The sequence below is a fragment of the Vigna umbellata genome, chromosome 5 (assembly GCF_029865625.1).
Source record: "Vigna umbellata cultivar VRB3 chromosome 5, Vumbellata_1.0, whole genome shotgun sequence".
NCBI lineage: Eukaryota > Viridiplantae > Streptophyta > Magnoliopsida > Fabales > Fabaceae > Vigna > Vigna umbellata.
Window position 1 is genome coordinate 50,085,980 of NC_142169.1, and position 17,699 is coordinate 50,103,678.

The window sequence follows — 17,699 nt, forward strand, 5'->3', positions numbered from 1 at the left end:
ACGTTGAGCGCCATTTCAGGGGCCCTCAGCGCCAGATTACACTGTCTCACGCTTGACTGCCCTTTTTCTAGAGCCCTCAACGCAAGAAGTCCCTGTCTCGCGCTTGGGCGCCCTTTTGGGGGCTCTGAGCGCCACTTCCTCGAGTCATAACATGCCTACTTGCCTTTTGAGCTGACCTTGAGCATCATATGAGTCAGCATGCCGCCTGGGCGCCCTAAGTTGGGCGATGAGCTATTTTCTATTATTTTTATGTTCTATTTAAGGACTTGGACGTCCTAGGGATTGTATCTTTGGACGGAATAGGCATAGAAACACACTCTATGATCCCTTGGTGGCGGATTTGGATGCGGAAGCTCCTATCTTCAACTTCTAGGGTTTTATCTTTTATTCTTTTTCCATTATTCATCTAGTTTCACCATGCCAATGGTGAAATAAACTCTATTTGTTGTTGGAGAATGATGTAAACCTTTGTAAACTCTCATGTATAGAATTGATTCTTGATTATATATGCTTCTTTCATTAAATGTTAGGGTAATTCTTCTTCGCTCATTGCTTGCTTTGTTTAACTCGTTCATTAGCATGATGTATGATTTGCATGAGTATCGGAAGATATCTTACAATTCAAGTTTTGGAGAATTATTCCCAGAAGCAATATTGCTCAAGAATGGGGGTATGAGTTATGGTTGGCTTAAGCTTTTATTCATAAGAATTAATTATTAGGGATGACGAAAGATGTTATGATCTATAATTAAGGATAGACTTTCTTCGTTGAGGAATCAAGTTTTAAGTATTTTAGATAGTGACATTGTCATTAATGAAGAAGTAGAATTCGTATATACATGAGAGCATACTAGGTGAAATCTAACCCCAACAACATATTCATCCCATAATATCAAATTCGTTCATCATCTGCACTTTTGTCCAATTGATCAAGTTGCATGCATATTTACTTTTCTGTATTTGCATTTTACACCAAAAGAGTTTGTTTTCAAGTCTTATTTAATCAAGAAATCTCATAACTGTTTAGGCTGTGAGTCCTTTGGGAAACAATACTTGGTCTTACCATGTTTATTACTTGATACGATTCGGTACACTTGCTAGAGTCTTAACAGTACCCTATGTTGTCGTTGTATGAATGTATGGAGCTTTGTATGAGGAGTTTATCTTGACGCTCTCAATAACCCCAACTCATGTAGAGGTGGTTGGCTATGTCGTTGAGAGTAGTAGAAGGTCTAGTCTAAGGGCTTTACCTTGGCCAAAGATATTTACGGATATGGTAACTTGGGGTGGGCCAGTTGTATTACCATGACAAGTGCATAAACGACCCTAGTTCGACATTTATACTATATCCAAATGAGTCAAGTCCAAGGTTGTGATATAATTTGAGACATATGCTTTATTATGTGTGTAATATAATGTATGATTGCATTTTTATTATAATTATGATGAGCATTTTTACCACTAGCTTACCCTTGCTTTTGTGTTGTGTGTTATGTGTTGTTTTTCTTTGCTATGATCACCTTAATGGTTTAAGCTTACAGGTACAATCTTTTCAGTTGTTTCATTAAGAGGTGAGAGGAAACATATGAAAAGTGAGATGATTCTACATATGTAAATCTTGTCTTTTGGTATGTTTGTTGTCTTATAGTAGTTTAATTATCATATATGTAATATTTTATTTTAGTAATATTTTACTATTGAAAATAGGATGTTACAATTAACACATTTTCTTTTTCATTGTTCAAAATATAAAATACTCTAAAGTTGTTTTTAAAAATTAAGTTATTTTTCTTATATATATATATATATATATATATATATATATATATATATATATATATATATAGAATAAAATAATTATTTTGAAAATTTGGGTGGTGTGGAAGAAATTGTGAGCAGGGTGTAAACAACAAAAAGAGATTTCTTTTATTTGAATTTAGGCTTAATACCTCTTTTTGTCCCTCTTTATAAGGGAAATGTTCAATTTCGTCCTACCTTTTACAAAAAGTTCAATGTGGTCCCACGTTGTGAAAAAAGTGTCCAATTTAATCCTTTTTGGTCACGGCGTTAAAAATTTAACGATCCTGCTGACAGCGTGGACTGATGTGTGCAACGTGGCTTTTTAACTTGGAAACGTGGCAGTGACAGTGTTTTTCACTAACTGAGAACGTGGCAATGGGCAGTGATTAAAAATCTGAGTGTTAGGGTTTGGTTTGGGTATTCGAATTGGTCTTTGAGGATTGAGAATGGGTTCCCAAGGGTGTTCTTCGTTTTTGAAAAGCTAGGCCAAAGGATCTTCTCGTTCGTCCCATGGTGGTGCTTGTAGGGGAGGTGGGTTAATCCCTACTTGTTACTGTGGTGATATTGCAGTAATGAAAGTGGCCAGAACTACGAAGAATGCTGGGAGAAATTTTTGGGGTTGTCCTCATTACAAGGTTTGAAGTATACCCTTCTCAGTTAATGTTTTCTTGAGTTGATTTGATGCATTTGTTCATAGATTCCCTAACATGGTGAATAACAGGGTGGATCTTCAATTGGGAGCTGCTGTAACTTTTTCAAGTGGTGTTGTGAAGACAACGTGGATGAAAAAGATAACACAATTCTGAAGAGAATAAGTGAGCTGGAAAATGCAGTGAAGGATTTGCAGAAAATCCAGAAAATTATGAAGTTGTTAGTTGTAGCTTTGTGTGTGTGTATTGTGGTTGACCTTGTAATTTTGAAGTTGTGGTTAGGTTGATTTAGTTAGATCGAGAATTTGGGTGTTTGTTATAAGTTGGCTTAATAGCTGTTATGTATTTGGATGGTTGAAAAAAGTACGTTGACAATGCGAATGTGTTTTGGTTGGTGTAACATCAGTTATGCAATGCAATGTAGAAAATGTTCGAATCAGTCCCCCATTTGGTTTAAAAATGTTGAAACAGGTCAACCCAATAATGCATATGACTGAGGACTAATGGCACATATTACAAATCTAAATACAAGCTTTGACCAAAACATGATGAAAGCACTTTGATTCATTAAATAAAGGCAGTACAGGTTTGTCACCAAAGTACATGATATTGAATACATATAACCTCCAATTCATCTAAAAAGACAAAACATGTCTGTTACCAAAATAAAGACAGTACAGTACATAATAAACCAATTCATCTATCTATCTATCTTTTCTTCTGACTCTGAATTTTGGTGGACGGGATGATTGGGAAGTTGGAGGTGGCTGGGTTGGTTGTGTTGTTTCTGGTGACTGGGTTGTTTGTGTTGGCTGGCTTGGTTCTGGTGGCTGGGTTGCTTCTGGTGGCTGGTTTGCTTCTGGTGGCTGGTTTGCTTTTGCTGGTTGGGGCCGTAAAGGGCAGTTATTCCTGTTGTGCTTTGTCTGACGGCAAATGGTACACTTTTTCCTATGCCCTCCAACACGCATTTGAGTGTCGTCCTTAGTTAACTCCCATGCCTCCAACTTGCGTTTTTTCTTTGGCCTCCCAGGCAACTTCCTTATCAGTGGTGGTAGTACATCATTGAAATTTGTGGTTTGCCATAGTTGGGGACCATTGAGTGGAAAAATTATGGACGCATACACCTCTTCATATGTGGATCTTCTGAAGCAAGTGGGTATAAAATTTTCTGGATGAACATTACAGTAGTTCATTGCTGCAATTGCATGACAACATGGGATGCCACTGATCATCCACTTTCTGCAGCTACACTCTTTAGTGTCCAGATCCACTGTGAACTTGTTCCCAACAGATGAAGTGTGCCTAACCTCAAAAATCTTTCGTGCAGCCCAGCTGAAAGAAATAAAGCACATCAATGAACGTAAATAACAAAATGTATATAAATTGTGGTGATAAGATTACCTTGGCAGCCAAAATCTAGACAAATTACATTCTTTCTGAAGCCTCTTCTTTATCTTTGGGCATATTGTGAAGTCCATAGATGCCACCTTGCTTCTGTTGGTGGCCCACCTTTTCATGAGATACACTCTGATATCCTCCATCATTGTGATAATTGGTTTTCCTCTTGCATGAATGAGGACACTGTTGAAAGCTTCAGTGATGTTGTTATCAAGGGTATCACACATTGGTTGAGCTGTGAAGCGAGACCTTGACCAAAACCTGTTCAAAAAAAGAATTCTCAAATGGGTTACAATGCATCTAGGACAGTAATGTGTATATAATGGCTAATGGGTTACCTTGGGGGAATGGCTATGAGGTATTTATATGCTTCAACATTGACTTCTTTAATTTTCAGCATTTCTCTCTCCCAAGCCTAGGGATATGTGGTGGTTGCAGCACTCCACATCAGATTTTTTAATACCTGCCCACCAAATCTTTTCCTAAAGTTTGCATAGAGGTGCCTTACACAGTATCTTTGTTCTGCCCGAGGCAAAAGCTCTTGGATAGCTAAGACTAACCCCTGCACAATTAAGTTTAGTAATAAAACCATATCCTATACAAAATCATTAACTAAAAATGAAAATAAGTTGCACATTATACCTTCTGCTGGTCTGACATCCATGTGCACCCTCCACATACTTCACTACCCCCGAGGTCTTCAATTAACAATTGCAAAAACCATGTCCAGTTGTCTTTGTTCTCCACTTCTACTACTGCATAGGCAAGGGGTAGCATTTGGTCGTTTGGGTCCCTACCAACAGCAATCAGCAACTCCCCCTTGTAAACACCTTTCAAAAAACATCCGTCTAAACATATAATGGACCTACAACTTATGAAACTATCTTTACAAGCTTTGAGACAAACATACATTCTTTGAAATATTGGGTCACCATTATGAGAGTCAACTTTAATTTGCACTGTTGACCCTGGATTACACCTCAACAGCTCATGTCCATAGTCGTACACCCTTTTATATTGTTCTATGAAATCTCCTTCAACCTGTCTTGTGGCAATTAACTTTGCCCTTCTTGCCTTGGATATTGAAACATTTGTATTCCATTTTCTTAATGCTTTAGTACGAATATCATTCACCTTTAAACTAGGATTCTCAACTAAAGATCTATCTATTTCCTGACTTAACCACTTAGCATTCATCAGTTTAATATTAAGTTGTCTACTACAACTATGAGTATCAATTATCTTCCTCAATTGCCAAATTTTTCGTGACGGCAAATAACCACAATAAGCTAGCCATGGGCACTTACCTTGGCCACCCATGCATGTCACCCTCACCCTACGGTTATCATTTTTGATAAATTTTAGATCCCTCCCAGCATGAACAGCATACCTTCTAATAGCATCCTTAAACTCTTCCTTGTTAGTAAAAATAGTGCCCACTTCCCACTTGTAATCTGCCATGGACTTCTGCTTTGCATATTTTGAGAAAGGACCTACATCTATTGTATCATCATTGTCATCCTCCTCACTTGCACTATTTTCAGGAGTTAAAAGCTTATCAGACTCCCAATCATCATCTGACAAACCCCTACATTGTTGGGTTTCTTTTTCACTGTCTTCATCATCCACGTATTCATCACCACTCAGATCATCCATTCCTGCTGCATCATCACTGTTCACTTCCACTTCTTCTTCACTTTCGACCTCAATTTCAGCCTCATTATCCACTTCTAATGCTTCTTCACTTACATCCTCAACTTCATCCTCATTCTCAACCTCCACTGCAACATCATCATCTTCTGCATCCTCATGCTGAACATCCTCATTATACACTGAATCCTCCTTCTCAACCTCCAATGCATCGTCATGCTCAACATCCAACCAATCCTCATTGTCAACATCCAGTAAATCCTCATTGTGAACCTCCAATCCTTCACTTACATTCTCAACATCCCGTGCATCCTCATTCTCAACATCCACTGCATACTCATTCTCAACCTCCACTGCACCCTCCACTACGTCTTCCATTCCTTCCTCACCACCCTCAACTTGTGCTTCTCCTCCTACGCCACTATCCTCACCACTCTCTGCATGACCTTCACATAGCAAAAGAATCTCATTCTCATCATTTTCTAAGATAGTTGCTTCGTCCACCCCATGCACAACATACAGGTTCACTTCCCCTAAATACTTAGCCACATTCATCATGTTCATAGCTCCTTTATCATCATCAACCTTATGTAGAACATGTTGGACACTGTAATATAATTCTTCTACTTGCATGTATCCCATATGGTTAAGTGAACCTAATACTCCAAAATAACACCATTTATCGGGGTCTACGTCCCAATTAACTATCTCTTCGCCTATATAATTAAAGGGGACTTCTTTGATCAAGGTCCCACCATGGTGGACCACTACCCGAAACATGTCATCAGACATCCCTGCAAATGCAAACGGGGACCACTAATTTCAGTTAAAGTAAGACCTATGGGACCACTATCATGCATCAAAAGAAGACAACTTTTCACACAAAACAATTTCACCCACAGTTAAACCCCCTCAAACGCGACAACAATGAAAACATTTTCGAAAAACCTAACCTGATTTGATTTGCGGAATTGGATTTCCTCTGCAGATTTCACCTTCAAGATCACCCAATTTGGATTTACAGGTCCTCCAAAATACGTATCCCCAAATCGCGATTTCGAATTACCCAAACCAAACCCTAACACTCAGATTTTTAATCACTGCCCACTGCCACGTTCTCCGTTAGTGAAAAACACTGTCACTGCCACGTTTCCAAGTTAAAAAGCCACGTTGCACACATCAGTCCACGCTGTCAGCAGGATCGTTAAATTTTTAACGCCGTGACCAAAAATGATTAAATTGGACACTTTTTTCACAATGTGGGACCACATTGAACTTTTTGAAAAAGGTAGGACGAAATTGAACATTTCCCAAGAGGGACAAAAAGAGGTATTAAGCCTTGAATTTATTTGAGAAAATGAAAATGGCAGCAGAGAACGTAGAATTTTAGTTGGGAATATTAACGAAACAACCTCGTTGGTCCCTTTCACCAAACCAAAACAACGTGGAAATCTCCTTTGGTTTGCTGTCACTCTTACCCAATCCCCAGTTTTTTTCTTCCTCCTCCGCTTCTTCTACTTCTCATCCTTTCTCATTCCTCAACGCAATTCAATCTCTCTCTCTCTCTCTCTCACTGGGTATGTGTTATTCCTCTTATTTTCTCTATTCAATTACCCTTTCTCCTTTTCCATTTCAATTTCCCTTCTTTCCCTTTTGCATTCGATGGGAGAAAAATACCATGAACAGGGATTATGGCTTTTGTAATTGATTTCATGTCTTTGTTTTCGTGGAGAGTGATTGGAATAATTAGTTGAAGGGTAGGTGTTGGATTTGGCTTTTATTTTTGCTTTGCCTGATTTTTCCCTCTAGAATTTTCAGCATATCCCATCTGTTAACGTTCCTAGTTCTTTTTTTTTTTTTTTTAATTTTTATTTAGCGTTTCTTTTGCAATTCCCATTCAGTTTATATCAGCTTGTGGGTATTTTATAAGTTAGAAAACTGAAACCCATCTATACGGGATGATAAAAGTTTGAGTAAATTGTCATATTTTTAGTTCATGAAATTGGCATAAGTGGTTGGTTTGGTCATTGGAATGGGAAAAAAAAGCTAATTTAGTCCTTGAACTTAACTATTAAGTTAGTTAGTTCGTTAGATTAAGAAAAATATTTGGTAAGTATAAACCGATTGGATCACTGACTACCTCTGAGAGACAAACAAAATAAGAATTTTATGATATAAATCCTACTGAGTGCCTATAATTAAACCATGAATGGATGACCTTTGTGGTCATATACAAAAGGTTCTTCTTCGTGTGTCTTTGATTATGTCGTGTGACTACCAAGACACATGCATATACATACTAATTTATTCTTGCTTGTATATAGAACAGTATATTGCATTCATTTATTTAAAAAGGATCCTCAGGGTTTAGATTGATTTTACAACAATTAGTAATGGCTGTATGTAATTCTTCGGCTTAGTCTTCATTCAGTTTATAATGTATTTATAGCATGAATTCTTTTTGTTAACTGGCTGAATCCTTGTAACTAAACTACAAATAGATTATAGATGACTTTATGTCATATTTGAAAGGTTTGTCTTGTCTGTCTGAGCGTATCCTGTGACCACTAATGCATGCATATATGAGAAATACTATACAGTACAAACTTTTCGCATAGGAATTTCAAAGAAAAGTGAAGCTAACCAATCAGGATTCAGCACCATACTTTTTACTTAACATTTGGAGAGACGAAACATGGCTACACAAAACCACATTTCATTTCATGGGTGGTATAAACTTGTATTTGTACCGTGTAGCATTTCATACAAATATGCATGTATATACTAATTCAGACATGTATGTATATGTTAGGTTTATGAGATAGAGACCTAACTATTCTCGCAACACCCACTCACGCCAAAGCAAATAAACAAGAGAAAAACAAAGGAAATGAGTATAATCTGTGTAATGGTATGTATTCACTGTAACTGTAAAATGAAACAATACAACTCGGGAGCCTAATCCCCCTCAACAAGGTCCAAGACCTGTTTACAAGATGTAAGAAAATATCCCCCCTCTATATGAGATAACAAAGGTATATTTATACTCTCTCTCTCCCCATAATAGCCTAACAAACTTTCCCGCTCTTTTTATTCATCATCCACCGTTCGGTATTAGCAACTTTATACCGTTCGACCATGCGCTCCCTCCTCCTTAGCAGCCACCGTTCGATATTTGTGTATATACCGTTCGGCTCCTTCGTTCCTCCTCCTCTACCGTTCGGATCCCCACTCCCTTCCTCCTATTCCCACCATTCCCTTACCGTTCGGTATTTTTCTTCCTCCTTTCATACACTTTCCAACTCCTAACAGTATATGAAAGCATAGTTTATTAATTTAAAATTTTCTAGTGCACTCAAAATTTAGACTGATTTTGCAACAATTAGTAATTGCTATATGTAATTTTGCTGCTTAGAGTCTCCATTTTTGTTTGACTGGCTTATGAATTTTAAATGGCTGGTTGGAGGATTGTTTATGGTTTTATCGTATTCTGCAATCATTAGTGGTGATTAACCATTTTAGTGTGGACACATGGTCTACTTTCTTTTGTCAGAGAATTGAGTGTTTTTAGATTTTAAATTTGGTTCAATGCAAAGGCATTTCTTCACCAACATTGCAGTAATTTAGGTTTCTCTTTTCATGTGCAGTAAAAGCTTTTTAATAGATTTCTGATAGGTCCACGATAATGTGTATACTAGAGTTGGCTAAAAGGGAGTGCGATAAAAAGGTGATGATGGACAGCACGTGTGAAGTGAGAATCAAAATGGGAGAAAATAGGCAAATAACTCACACAGAGAACTTGCCAAGGGAGGAGTTATATGGAAAATGATGGGGGAAATGATAGCAACAGGGACAGCTGTCACATGCTCAGTGGGGAAGGAAATTTGGGGAGAAAGGGAAATTGGAGGGGGGATATTGGTTGTTCTGTTCTCTGCAGAATATTCATTGTTTTTGTTGGAAATATGAACAAAATCTGCTTTTAGTAATTAATGTAGGGATTTATTATGTAGGCATATCATATTATATGAACAAAAGTTAGACAGACAGTCCAGCATCTTATGCCTGTTTTCTCTCTTTCAATAGTTGTTTCTTGTGTGTTCTTCTATGTTGAGAGAAAATTTCTTATATTGTAAGGAGCTTGACATCGCTATTTTGTATGGTCATGTATTGTGAACTTATCAATCAGTACACTGGAGTAAAACTAAGTTCTTGTTTTAAGCCTTTGGTTATTTGTTTAAATTTGTCAATCTTGTAGAGAAGTGTGCTTATTCTATTCAAACTCCTTGCAGCCATAAGAAGCACCATATTTGCTCAATCAGTTCCCTTCTGTGTTACTTTCTTCTGCTCTCTCCAGCCTTTTCAAAACGAAGCTCCTTCCATCACTCTCAGGTTTTTCTGTCAAGTATTGTTGCTGCTTCTGCAAAACTCATCCAAATATTGCTGGTAACAAGTCCTCCATGAACCTATTGAGTAGACTCGTCGGGTTGGGTAGCCCAAGGGCAGCAGAAAACATTAATTCAGCAGCTGCCCAAGGACCGGATGATGACATACCCGAACCAGGTCAACAGTTTGCCCAGTTTGGTGCTGGTTGCTTTTGGGGTGTTGAGCTGGCCTTCCAGAGAGCAGTGGGGGTGACCAAGACAGAAGTTGGTTATAGCCAAGGGCTGCTGCATAATCCAAGCTATGAGGATGTGTGTACAGGGACCACACACCACTCAGAGGTTGTCAGGGTCCAATATGATCCCAATCAATGTAGCTATGAGAGTTTGCTTGGTTTGTTCTGGGCTAGACATGATCCTACTGCACTGAATCGGCAGGTAAATTTTTATTTTTTAGTTGTTACAAACGCAGTCATGCTTAATTGAATGTATTGGTCTGGTTTGATATAAGGACCATGTTCTTACTGTTTACTAGTCTACAAGTTTGTTATATAGTGATCTATGTAAACTCTCGACTGATAACCTTGGCTTCAAGTTTGATGTCTACACTTCCCTGATCTGAATTACAAGTTTGGGCTTGTGGATTATTTATGTAAAGTTTCTTTAGAATTATTCACCAACTCTACTTAAAATAGTTCATCGTTTTGCTATACTTTATTTTTGCATCGTGATACATGGTCTAGGGTGATGCTAATTTCTGTTGCCTAATGCATGCACTTATGTTTGAACATCCTGTGTTGTCTTGTTTTGTGATTTCTGTTTCCAATATGTTATCATATGTATTGGGTTATATCAAATTGATGGGGGAATCTCCTTGAAGTTTGTTTCTTTCATTACTAATTATTAAGCTCTTTGCCATGCCAAGTGTGGGATTTTTTACCCTGCCGTTTGTTTCCTTCATCACTCATTCCAGTTTTACTTACCATTACACCATACATATGTATATGTGACTTCACAGTTCACAAGTTATTACTATAGTTCTCATCAGTTACGTTTTGGGAGTTCATTGCAAATACTTATTTTTACATGCTTCTGATGAAACCGTTTTTTTCTTTTCAGCACTGCAATTTTTCTCATTCTCTTCATCATTCAAATGCATGCGCTTATGAACTTTGAATATGTGTTGACAACTTGTGATCTGTAGTGCTGCTGCAGCTGCATCATGTGGCTGAAGTACTAAGCAACAGTTTGTTCTTCCTATGTGGCAGGGTAATGATGTGGGAACACAATACAGGTCTGGAATATACTTTTACACACCTGAACAAGAGAAGGCAGCCACAGAGTCCTTGGAACAGCAACAGCAGAAGCTGAAAAGGAAGATTGTTACTGAGATTCTTCCTGCCAAGAAGTTCTACAGGGCAGAAGAATACCATCAACAGTACCTCGAGAAAGGAGGCAGATTTGGTTCCAAGCAATCTGCTTCAAAGGGATGCAACGATCCAATCCGATGCTATGGTTAGGTTATTCATATGGGAATTGCATCGAAGGTTCTAAATGACATTTAGATGATTAAAGCATGCTTTTGTTGGAAAGTATTTTATCTATAAAGCTAAGTCACACTCTATCTCTCTTCTGTATTGTATTTATAGGGTGAAGATCACTATAGAACTAGAATCACTTTTTAGAGTTATGTAGTAGTTTATATGTATAGTTTTCTAATAAACTGGTCTTATAGTGTATGCCTTTAATTAGTGTCACTTCTTGATTTAAAATGTCATTTTGTTTTGGGGTTTTCACCCTAGATTTATGTGGATAATTACTCAAAACAATGTTATATGAACTGGAGGAGTAATGAACTTGTCATGGTGTGCTATATTGAATTCAAGATTTATGTGAAAAGGATTTAAGAGGGGTTAGTTATATATTATAGATATCTAATAATGAAAAACCTAATACATTTTAGATTTTGTTTCCAACTTTTTAAGTAAAGAGTTATTTAGGGTCAAAGGTGTTCTTAATCTATAGTATGATATGCACTTTTGAATTCATGAAATATAGTTTAATCATTAATACTTTGTCCGATTATTGCTTACTTTACAACTTTCTAAGCATGCTTTTGTTCTCGGTACATTTTTCAACGTTTCTTACTTGTTTTCTAAATGCATAAACAATTTATTTACCTTCACGTAGTATTTTTCAAATAAAACTTTGTAAAATTGCTTGTAGATTAGTCACAAACTGTTTTAGGACACCCGTTTCTGAAATATTCCTTCTTTTGATTCTTCGTAAGTATGAGATTCTTGTACACTGATTGTCAACGACATAACTGCCATAAAAAAATAATCTATCGTAAAATCATTTAACACATACACAAATGTTGCACACTAAAATATGCAAAGTGTGAAAAAAAAAAGAGAAAACTTAAAAAGAGAGATTTCAAATGAAAAAAGAGTAGAGAATGCAAGATTTTTTTTCTTAAATAGGACTAGATAAAGCAATCTAAAGTTTGAAAATAATGGTAACTGATACATTTTAGTATACTAAATTAAATTTTTATTAAAAATTTTTGCTATATTGAATACATAAAATATTTTTTATATTTGTAAATTATATAATTTTTGTTATCATTGATCACATCTTTTCTCTATTTTCTTCTAACTTGTTTATTTTCTTTCCAAAAGTAACTTCTCCGCAAATTAAAAGAAATTAAAGAAAAAAATATTGATCAATAAATTGGAGAAGAGACAGAAATAATGACCATATCATCTTTTTAATAGCAAAATTAAATGAATAATTTTTTTTAATAAAATACTTACAACTTAATTAAAATATTCAAATTTATAAAATACTTATAACTTAATTAAACTTTAAAAAATATTTTAATTATTATTTTGTTGTTGTGTCGTTTAAATTAAATAGAAATATTATAATTTTATATAAAAAAAATAGATTAAGAGAATAATGTAAATTTTTTAGGGTAACCCATTATTTAAATTCATATAAACTAATAAAATATATTTTTAAAATTTAAGTATGAGTATAAGTTTTATATTAACTAAATAAAAAAAATGGAACACAATAAACATACCTATGATATCAAATATTTATGTTAATTAAGTTTATGTTTTATTGTTATTGCATCTCTTGAATATTATAAATTCTAGGGTTAAATATGTTTTTCGTCCCTTAAGTATTACACGATTTTGGTTTTAGTCCCTACTCGAAACATTGATGGTTTTTAGTCCTCATAGTATTGAAACTATTAGTATTAGTCCTTAAAAATGGACGGCGTCAACTTTTAGTTGATCTGGCAAACGACGAGGCCACGTCTTCTTCTTAAGTATCTGCCACGTTGCTTCTTCATCATCTCAGTTGGGGGTAAAGCTGAATTCTTCTTTTTCGTCATCTCAGATTAACCAATTCACCAAAGGCTCCCTATCATCCTTCTCGTCAATCCTCAACGCCACTTTCAACTCCTTCAACCCTTGTGCTGCAAATTCGAACCTTCCACTCCTCAATGCTTCCTTCACACTTTCTAACCTCTTGTTCAACCCCAAAACGGTTCCAACCAACCCTAGGAGCTCCTTCTTCACCTTTAGCTCGTCTTTCTTCACCTTCATTTCCGACACAACCTCGCGCACCTCGGCATCGATCGGTCGGTCGGAGAGGAGTCGGATAATGGCGGCGACGTCGTCGGAGACCTCGCGAGTCTGTGAAACGGCATCGTTGCAGAGAGAGAAGAGGCGCGCGAAGTCTTCACGGTGTGAGACGAGGTAGGACTGGACCTGAGAGCGGATCTGGAGGGACTGCGACTCGAGGCGTTGGATTAGGAGGTGCTGATAGAGGGGAGGTTGGGTTCGAGAGGTCCTGCGCCGAGAGAAGGTCGCAGAAGTTGATATTGTCGAAGAGAGACTCCATCGACGGCGCTAGCGCGGTGGCGAAGATGGCGGAGACTGCTAACGTGCGCTTGGAGTGTGTGTTTGTGTGGAGGGTGTTAGCGTGATGGGTGCGTTTGGACTTGATGGACTTTTGGTTTCAGCTCTGCGTGACATTGGTTAATCTGAGATGACGAAAAAGAAGAATTCAGCTTTGCCCCCAACTGAGATGACGAAGAAGCAGCGTGGCAAATACTTAAGAAGAAGACGTGGCCTCGTCGTTTGCCAGATCAACTAAAAGTTGACGCCATCCATTTTTAAGGACTAATACTAATAGTTTCAATACTATGAGGACTAAAAACTATCAAAGTTTCGAGTAGGGACTAAAACAAAAATCGTGTGATACTTAAGGGACGAAAAACATATTTAATCCTAAATTTTATCTTCTCACTTTTCTTGTCTTTGATTAGTTCAAATAATAAGGACATTGTTTTTTAATGCGGCATTCATTCTTGTTTTCTTGCAAATTTCATTAGAGAAATATCATTTTTTTTAATATAAAGTGATTTGTTTGATATACCAACAATTAATTTTGTAAATTTTTCGTTATGTGTTTTTTCATTCAGGTTACTAAGTTTAATTCTGCTTAATTTTATTTATGTGAATCTCATTATTCAAAAAATATGTACATAAAATAAATTTAATTACACATTTCACAATTCAATTATTTTGTAAATTTGCTTTCATTAACTTCTTTTATTATCGTAATTTTTAATTTTCACATTCATTAATTACATAACAATACTGATATATCGTAAAAAATGAGAAAAAAATCATTTTGTTGTAAACTAGTCATAGACTCGTGCATACGCACTATTCGTTGTTTTTTTTTAATTTGTGTTAAAAGATTAATTAATTATTATTATATTTAATAAATAATTTATTTATATAATTATATTTATTATAATTATACATAATTTTAAATAGGATTAAATATATTTTTAGTTCCTCAACTATTAAGAGTTTTTGGGTTTAGTCCTTTTTTCAAATTTTGTTTCACTTTTATCATTCTCCTTAATAAAACCGTAATATTTAGTCTTCGAAAACCAACAACGTTAATTTTTGCGTGATTTGGCTAATGGCGTGTCACGTTTCATGCCATGTATCCTTCTTCAGCATAGACTCCCCAACAACAGTAGGGTTCTTCCTCCTTGATAACAGTTGAAAAACTGTTATTTTCATGCTTAAAATTGACACTAAAAGCAACCTTTACACTTAGAAACTAGCTTGAAATCATGCTTTTATCCATATTTTCAGAAATAAGAGAGTTGGACAAGTTTATGCTTGATTTCAGTGTTTTTGTGCAGGTTTTAAGGTGAATTTAGTGAAAGAAGTGAAGAAGGAGAGAGATGAAATCAGAAAAGACATCAAAAAGTGCAAAAGGAGAAGCCGAAGTCACCGCTGAGCGGCAGTTTACCGCTGAGCGGCACTCAAGAGCTTACAGGAGGTCCGCTGAGGGGCAAAATGACCGCTGAGGGGAAGAAACGACTCACGCACTTACCGCTGAGCGGTACTTTACCGCTGAGCGACACTTTTATGGGCTTGGACCTAATTTTCTGTAATTTACGAATAATATATAAGCTTTAGGGTTTCCTAGGGTTAGGTATCTTTGGCAGAAACGAAGCAAACACTCTCTCTTCCACCCCTTTGAAGGAGGACCTTGGATGCTCAGGCTTCCTCTTCACCTTTCTAGGGTTTTATCTTTCATTCTTTCATTGTTATTCATCTAGGTTCACCATGAATATGTTGAACTAAACTCTGTATGTTTGTTGGGGAATCAATGTAATCTTTTGAAGCTCTCATATATGGAATTTGTTTTTACATCTTTTAATTAAGACCTATGCTTTCTTTCATCATTAGTTAGGGTTTTTCCTCTTTGCTTAATGCTTGCGTTGTTTAACTCATTCGATGCATGATTATTGGTTTTGTCGATACGGGCACGTACGGGGAAGTCTAGATCCGGGGAATTTCTCCCAATATTATATTGGTTGTCGTTAAGCTCCTGTACTTATGAACTAATTATTAGAAATGCTAGGAATTGTATGAACTCGTAATTAGGGAGAAGCCTTCTTGAAAGGTACTTTAGAGAGTGGCATTAACAATGATGATTTGAATGTTGAATTCCTAAAATATATGAGAGTGGATAAGATGAAATTGACCCCCAACAACATATTCATACATATATTTCATTGAAAGTGTTTATCTTTTGCTTTTGCCATTGATCAAAACTTCATGCATACACATTTAATTTTCGTCTTTTGCATATAAAATTCCAAATATTTCGTCTTTAAGTCTTAGCTAATCAATAAACCACACAACTAAACTAGGCCGTGAGTCCTTTGGGAAGAACGATACTTGGTCTTACCAAGTTTATTACTTGAACGATTCGGTCATACTTGCCGATTGTAAAACAAGTTTGTGACATCATATTTTGGTGATCATAAATTTGTCCATCAAGTTTTTGGCGCCGTTGTCGGGGACACTCGTGGTTTAACTGGTTAATTTGTGTGATTATTGATTATCTTTGACTTTAATTTTGAATTTTTGTTTTTATTTTTTCTGTTTTTATTTTATTTTATTTTCTGTTTTTATTTTTATTTTTCTGTTTTCTGTTTTTATCTTCTCATCTCAAATCTTATATCTTCTCCTATATCTTTTTGTGCTAACCAAATATTCTAGGGTTTTGTGTTCTTGTGTATGCAGGAGGCAATTCGAACTAGGAGCAAGAAAACAACAAAACCTCTTCTTGAAGGTCTAGACGAGAGTAGACGGAGGAGAAGAATCCGAACATCTAGAGAACTTTTCCCTCCTCCGGAAACTCTGTTGTAACCATCACCACAAGGTTCTGACAATAACACAGAAAATATGGAGAACAATAATATCAGAAGAACTCTTGCTGATTACACCAATACAGCTGGACCTTAGCACTTTAACAGTATAGCTAGACCTAGAGTCAATGCAGCTAACATGGAGGTCAAACCAGCACTGATCCAACTGGTGAAAAGCAACCAATTTAATGGGTTATCTCATGAAAGCCCATATGAGCACCTCACTACCTTCAATGAGATTTGCAACACAGTCAAAATTAATGGGGTGCCAGACGAAGCTATCAAACTTAGCTTGTTTCCTTTCTCATTGGGAGGCAATGCTAAACTGTGGTTGAATTCGTACCCAGAAGGAAGTTTCACAGAGTGGGAAGCAGTGGTAACAAAGTTTTTAAGCAAGTACTTTCCACAATCTAAGAGGATAAAAGGCAAGCAAGAAATTTCTTCATTTAAGCAGGGCATGGAAGAATCACTGGGGCATGCATGGGATAGATATAAAAGCCTGTTACAAAAAACGCCCATGCATGGTTTCAAAGAAGAAGAAGTAGTCCTAACTTTTTCCTTGGAGGTCTTGGTTCACAAACTAAGATGATGCTTCATGCCTCAGCAGGAGGAAACATTAAATGGAAAACTCCAGAGGAAGCAACTGAAATTATTGAAAATATGGCTACTAGTGACAACGAATTCAACATTGAAAGAGGATATCATAGTCAGAAGGAGTTGTTACAATCAAATGATGCTTTGCTTATTCAAAATAGAATTATATCTCAACAGCTTGAAGAGGTAATTATGAAGTTGTCTCAAATAACACAGGAAATACAACAGGTCTCAATGGTTCAAGTGCAACAACAAAAATGGCAAATGCAATCTACTCCAATTGAGAAAACAACAAAACTTGAAGAGACTTTCCAAAGATTTTTGAAGACAAATGCGTCTTATTGTCAGAATGTGGATGCTGCATTTAAAAATATGGACGTTTATGTTAAGAGAATAGTTGACAAGATGACACATGATAATCTCAGAAAGGAGTGTAAAACTGTTGTGACCAGAAGTGGTAGAGTG

The 17,699-nt window shown here is 36.4% G+C and overlaps 1 protein-coding gene across 2 annotated transcripts; it reads left to right on the top strand.

Annotated features, from left to right (window-relative positions):
* Positions 1 to 6,912: 6,912 nt before the first annotated feature.
* On the top strand, positions 6,913 to 11,762 carry LOC124844354 (peptide methionine sulfoxide reductase-like). Of its 2 annotated transcripts, none has more exons than XM_047321276.2 (3): positions 6,913 to 7,075; positions 9,788 to 10,315; positions 11,146 to 11,762. In XM_047321276.2, exons 2-3 carry the CDS (start codon positions 9,956 to 9,958, stop codon positions 11,395 to 11,397), a joined length of 612 nt encoding a protein of 203 aa, XP_047177232.1. In that variant the 5' UTR covers positions 6,913 to 7,075; positions 9,788 to 9,955; the 3' UTR covers positions 11,398 to 11,762. The 2 variants fall into 2 exon arrangements, with proteins under 2 accessions (XP_047177232.1, XP_087972731.1); XM_088116605.1 differs by lacking the exon at positions 6,913 to 7,075 and adding an exon at positions 7,102 to 7,255.
* The last annotated feature ends 5,937 nt before the right edge of the window (positions 11,763 to 17,699 follow it).

Excerpts from the sequence above, each read along its gene's own strand:
- LOC124844354 (XM_047321276.2), top strand. The coding sequence starts at position 9,956 with ATGAACCTATTGAGTAGACTCGTCGGGTTGGGTAGCCCAAGGGCAGCA. Across the intron at positions 10,316-11,145 it reads CTACTGCACTGAATCGGCAG|GGTAATGATGTGGGAACACA; the intron begins GTAAATTTTTAT and ends CCTATGTGGCAG.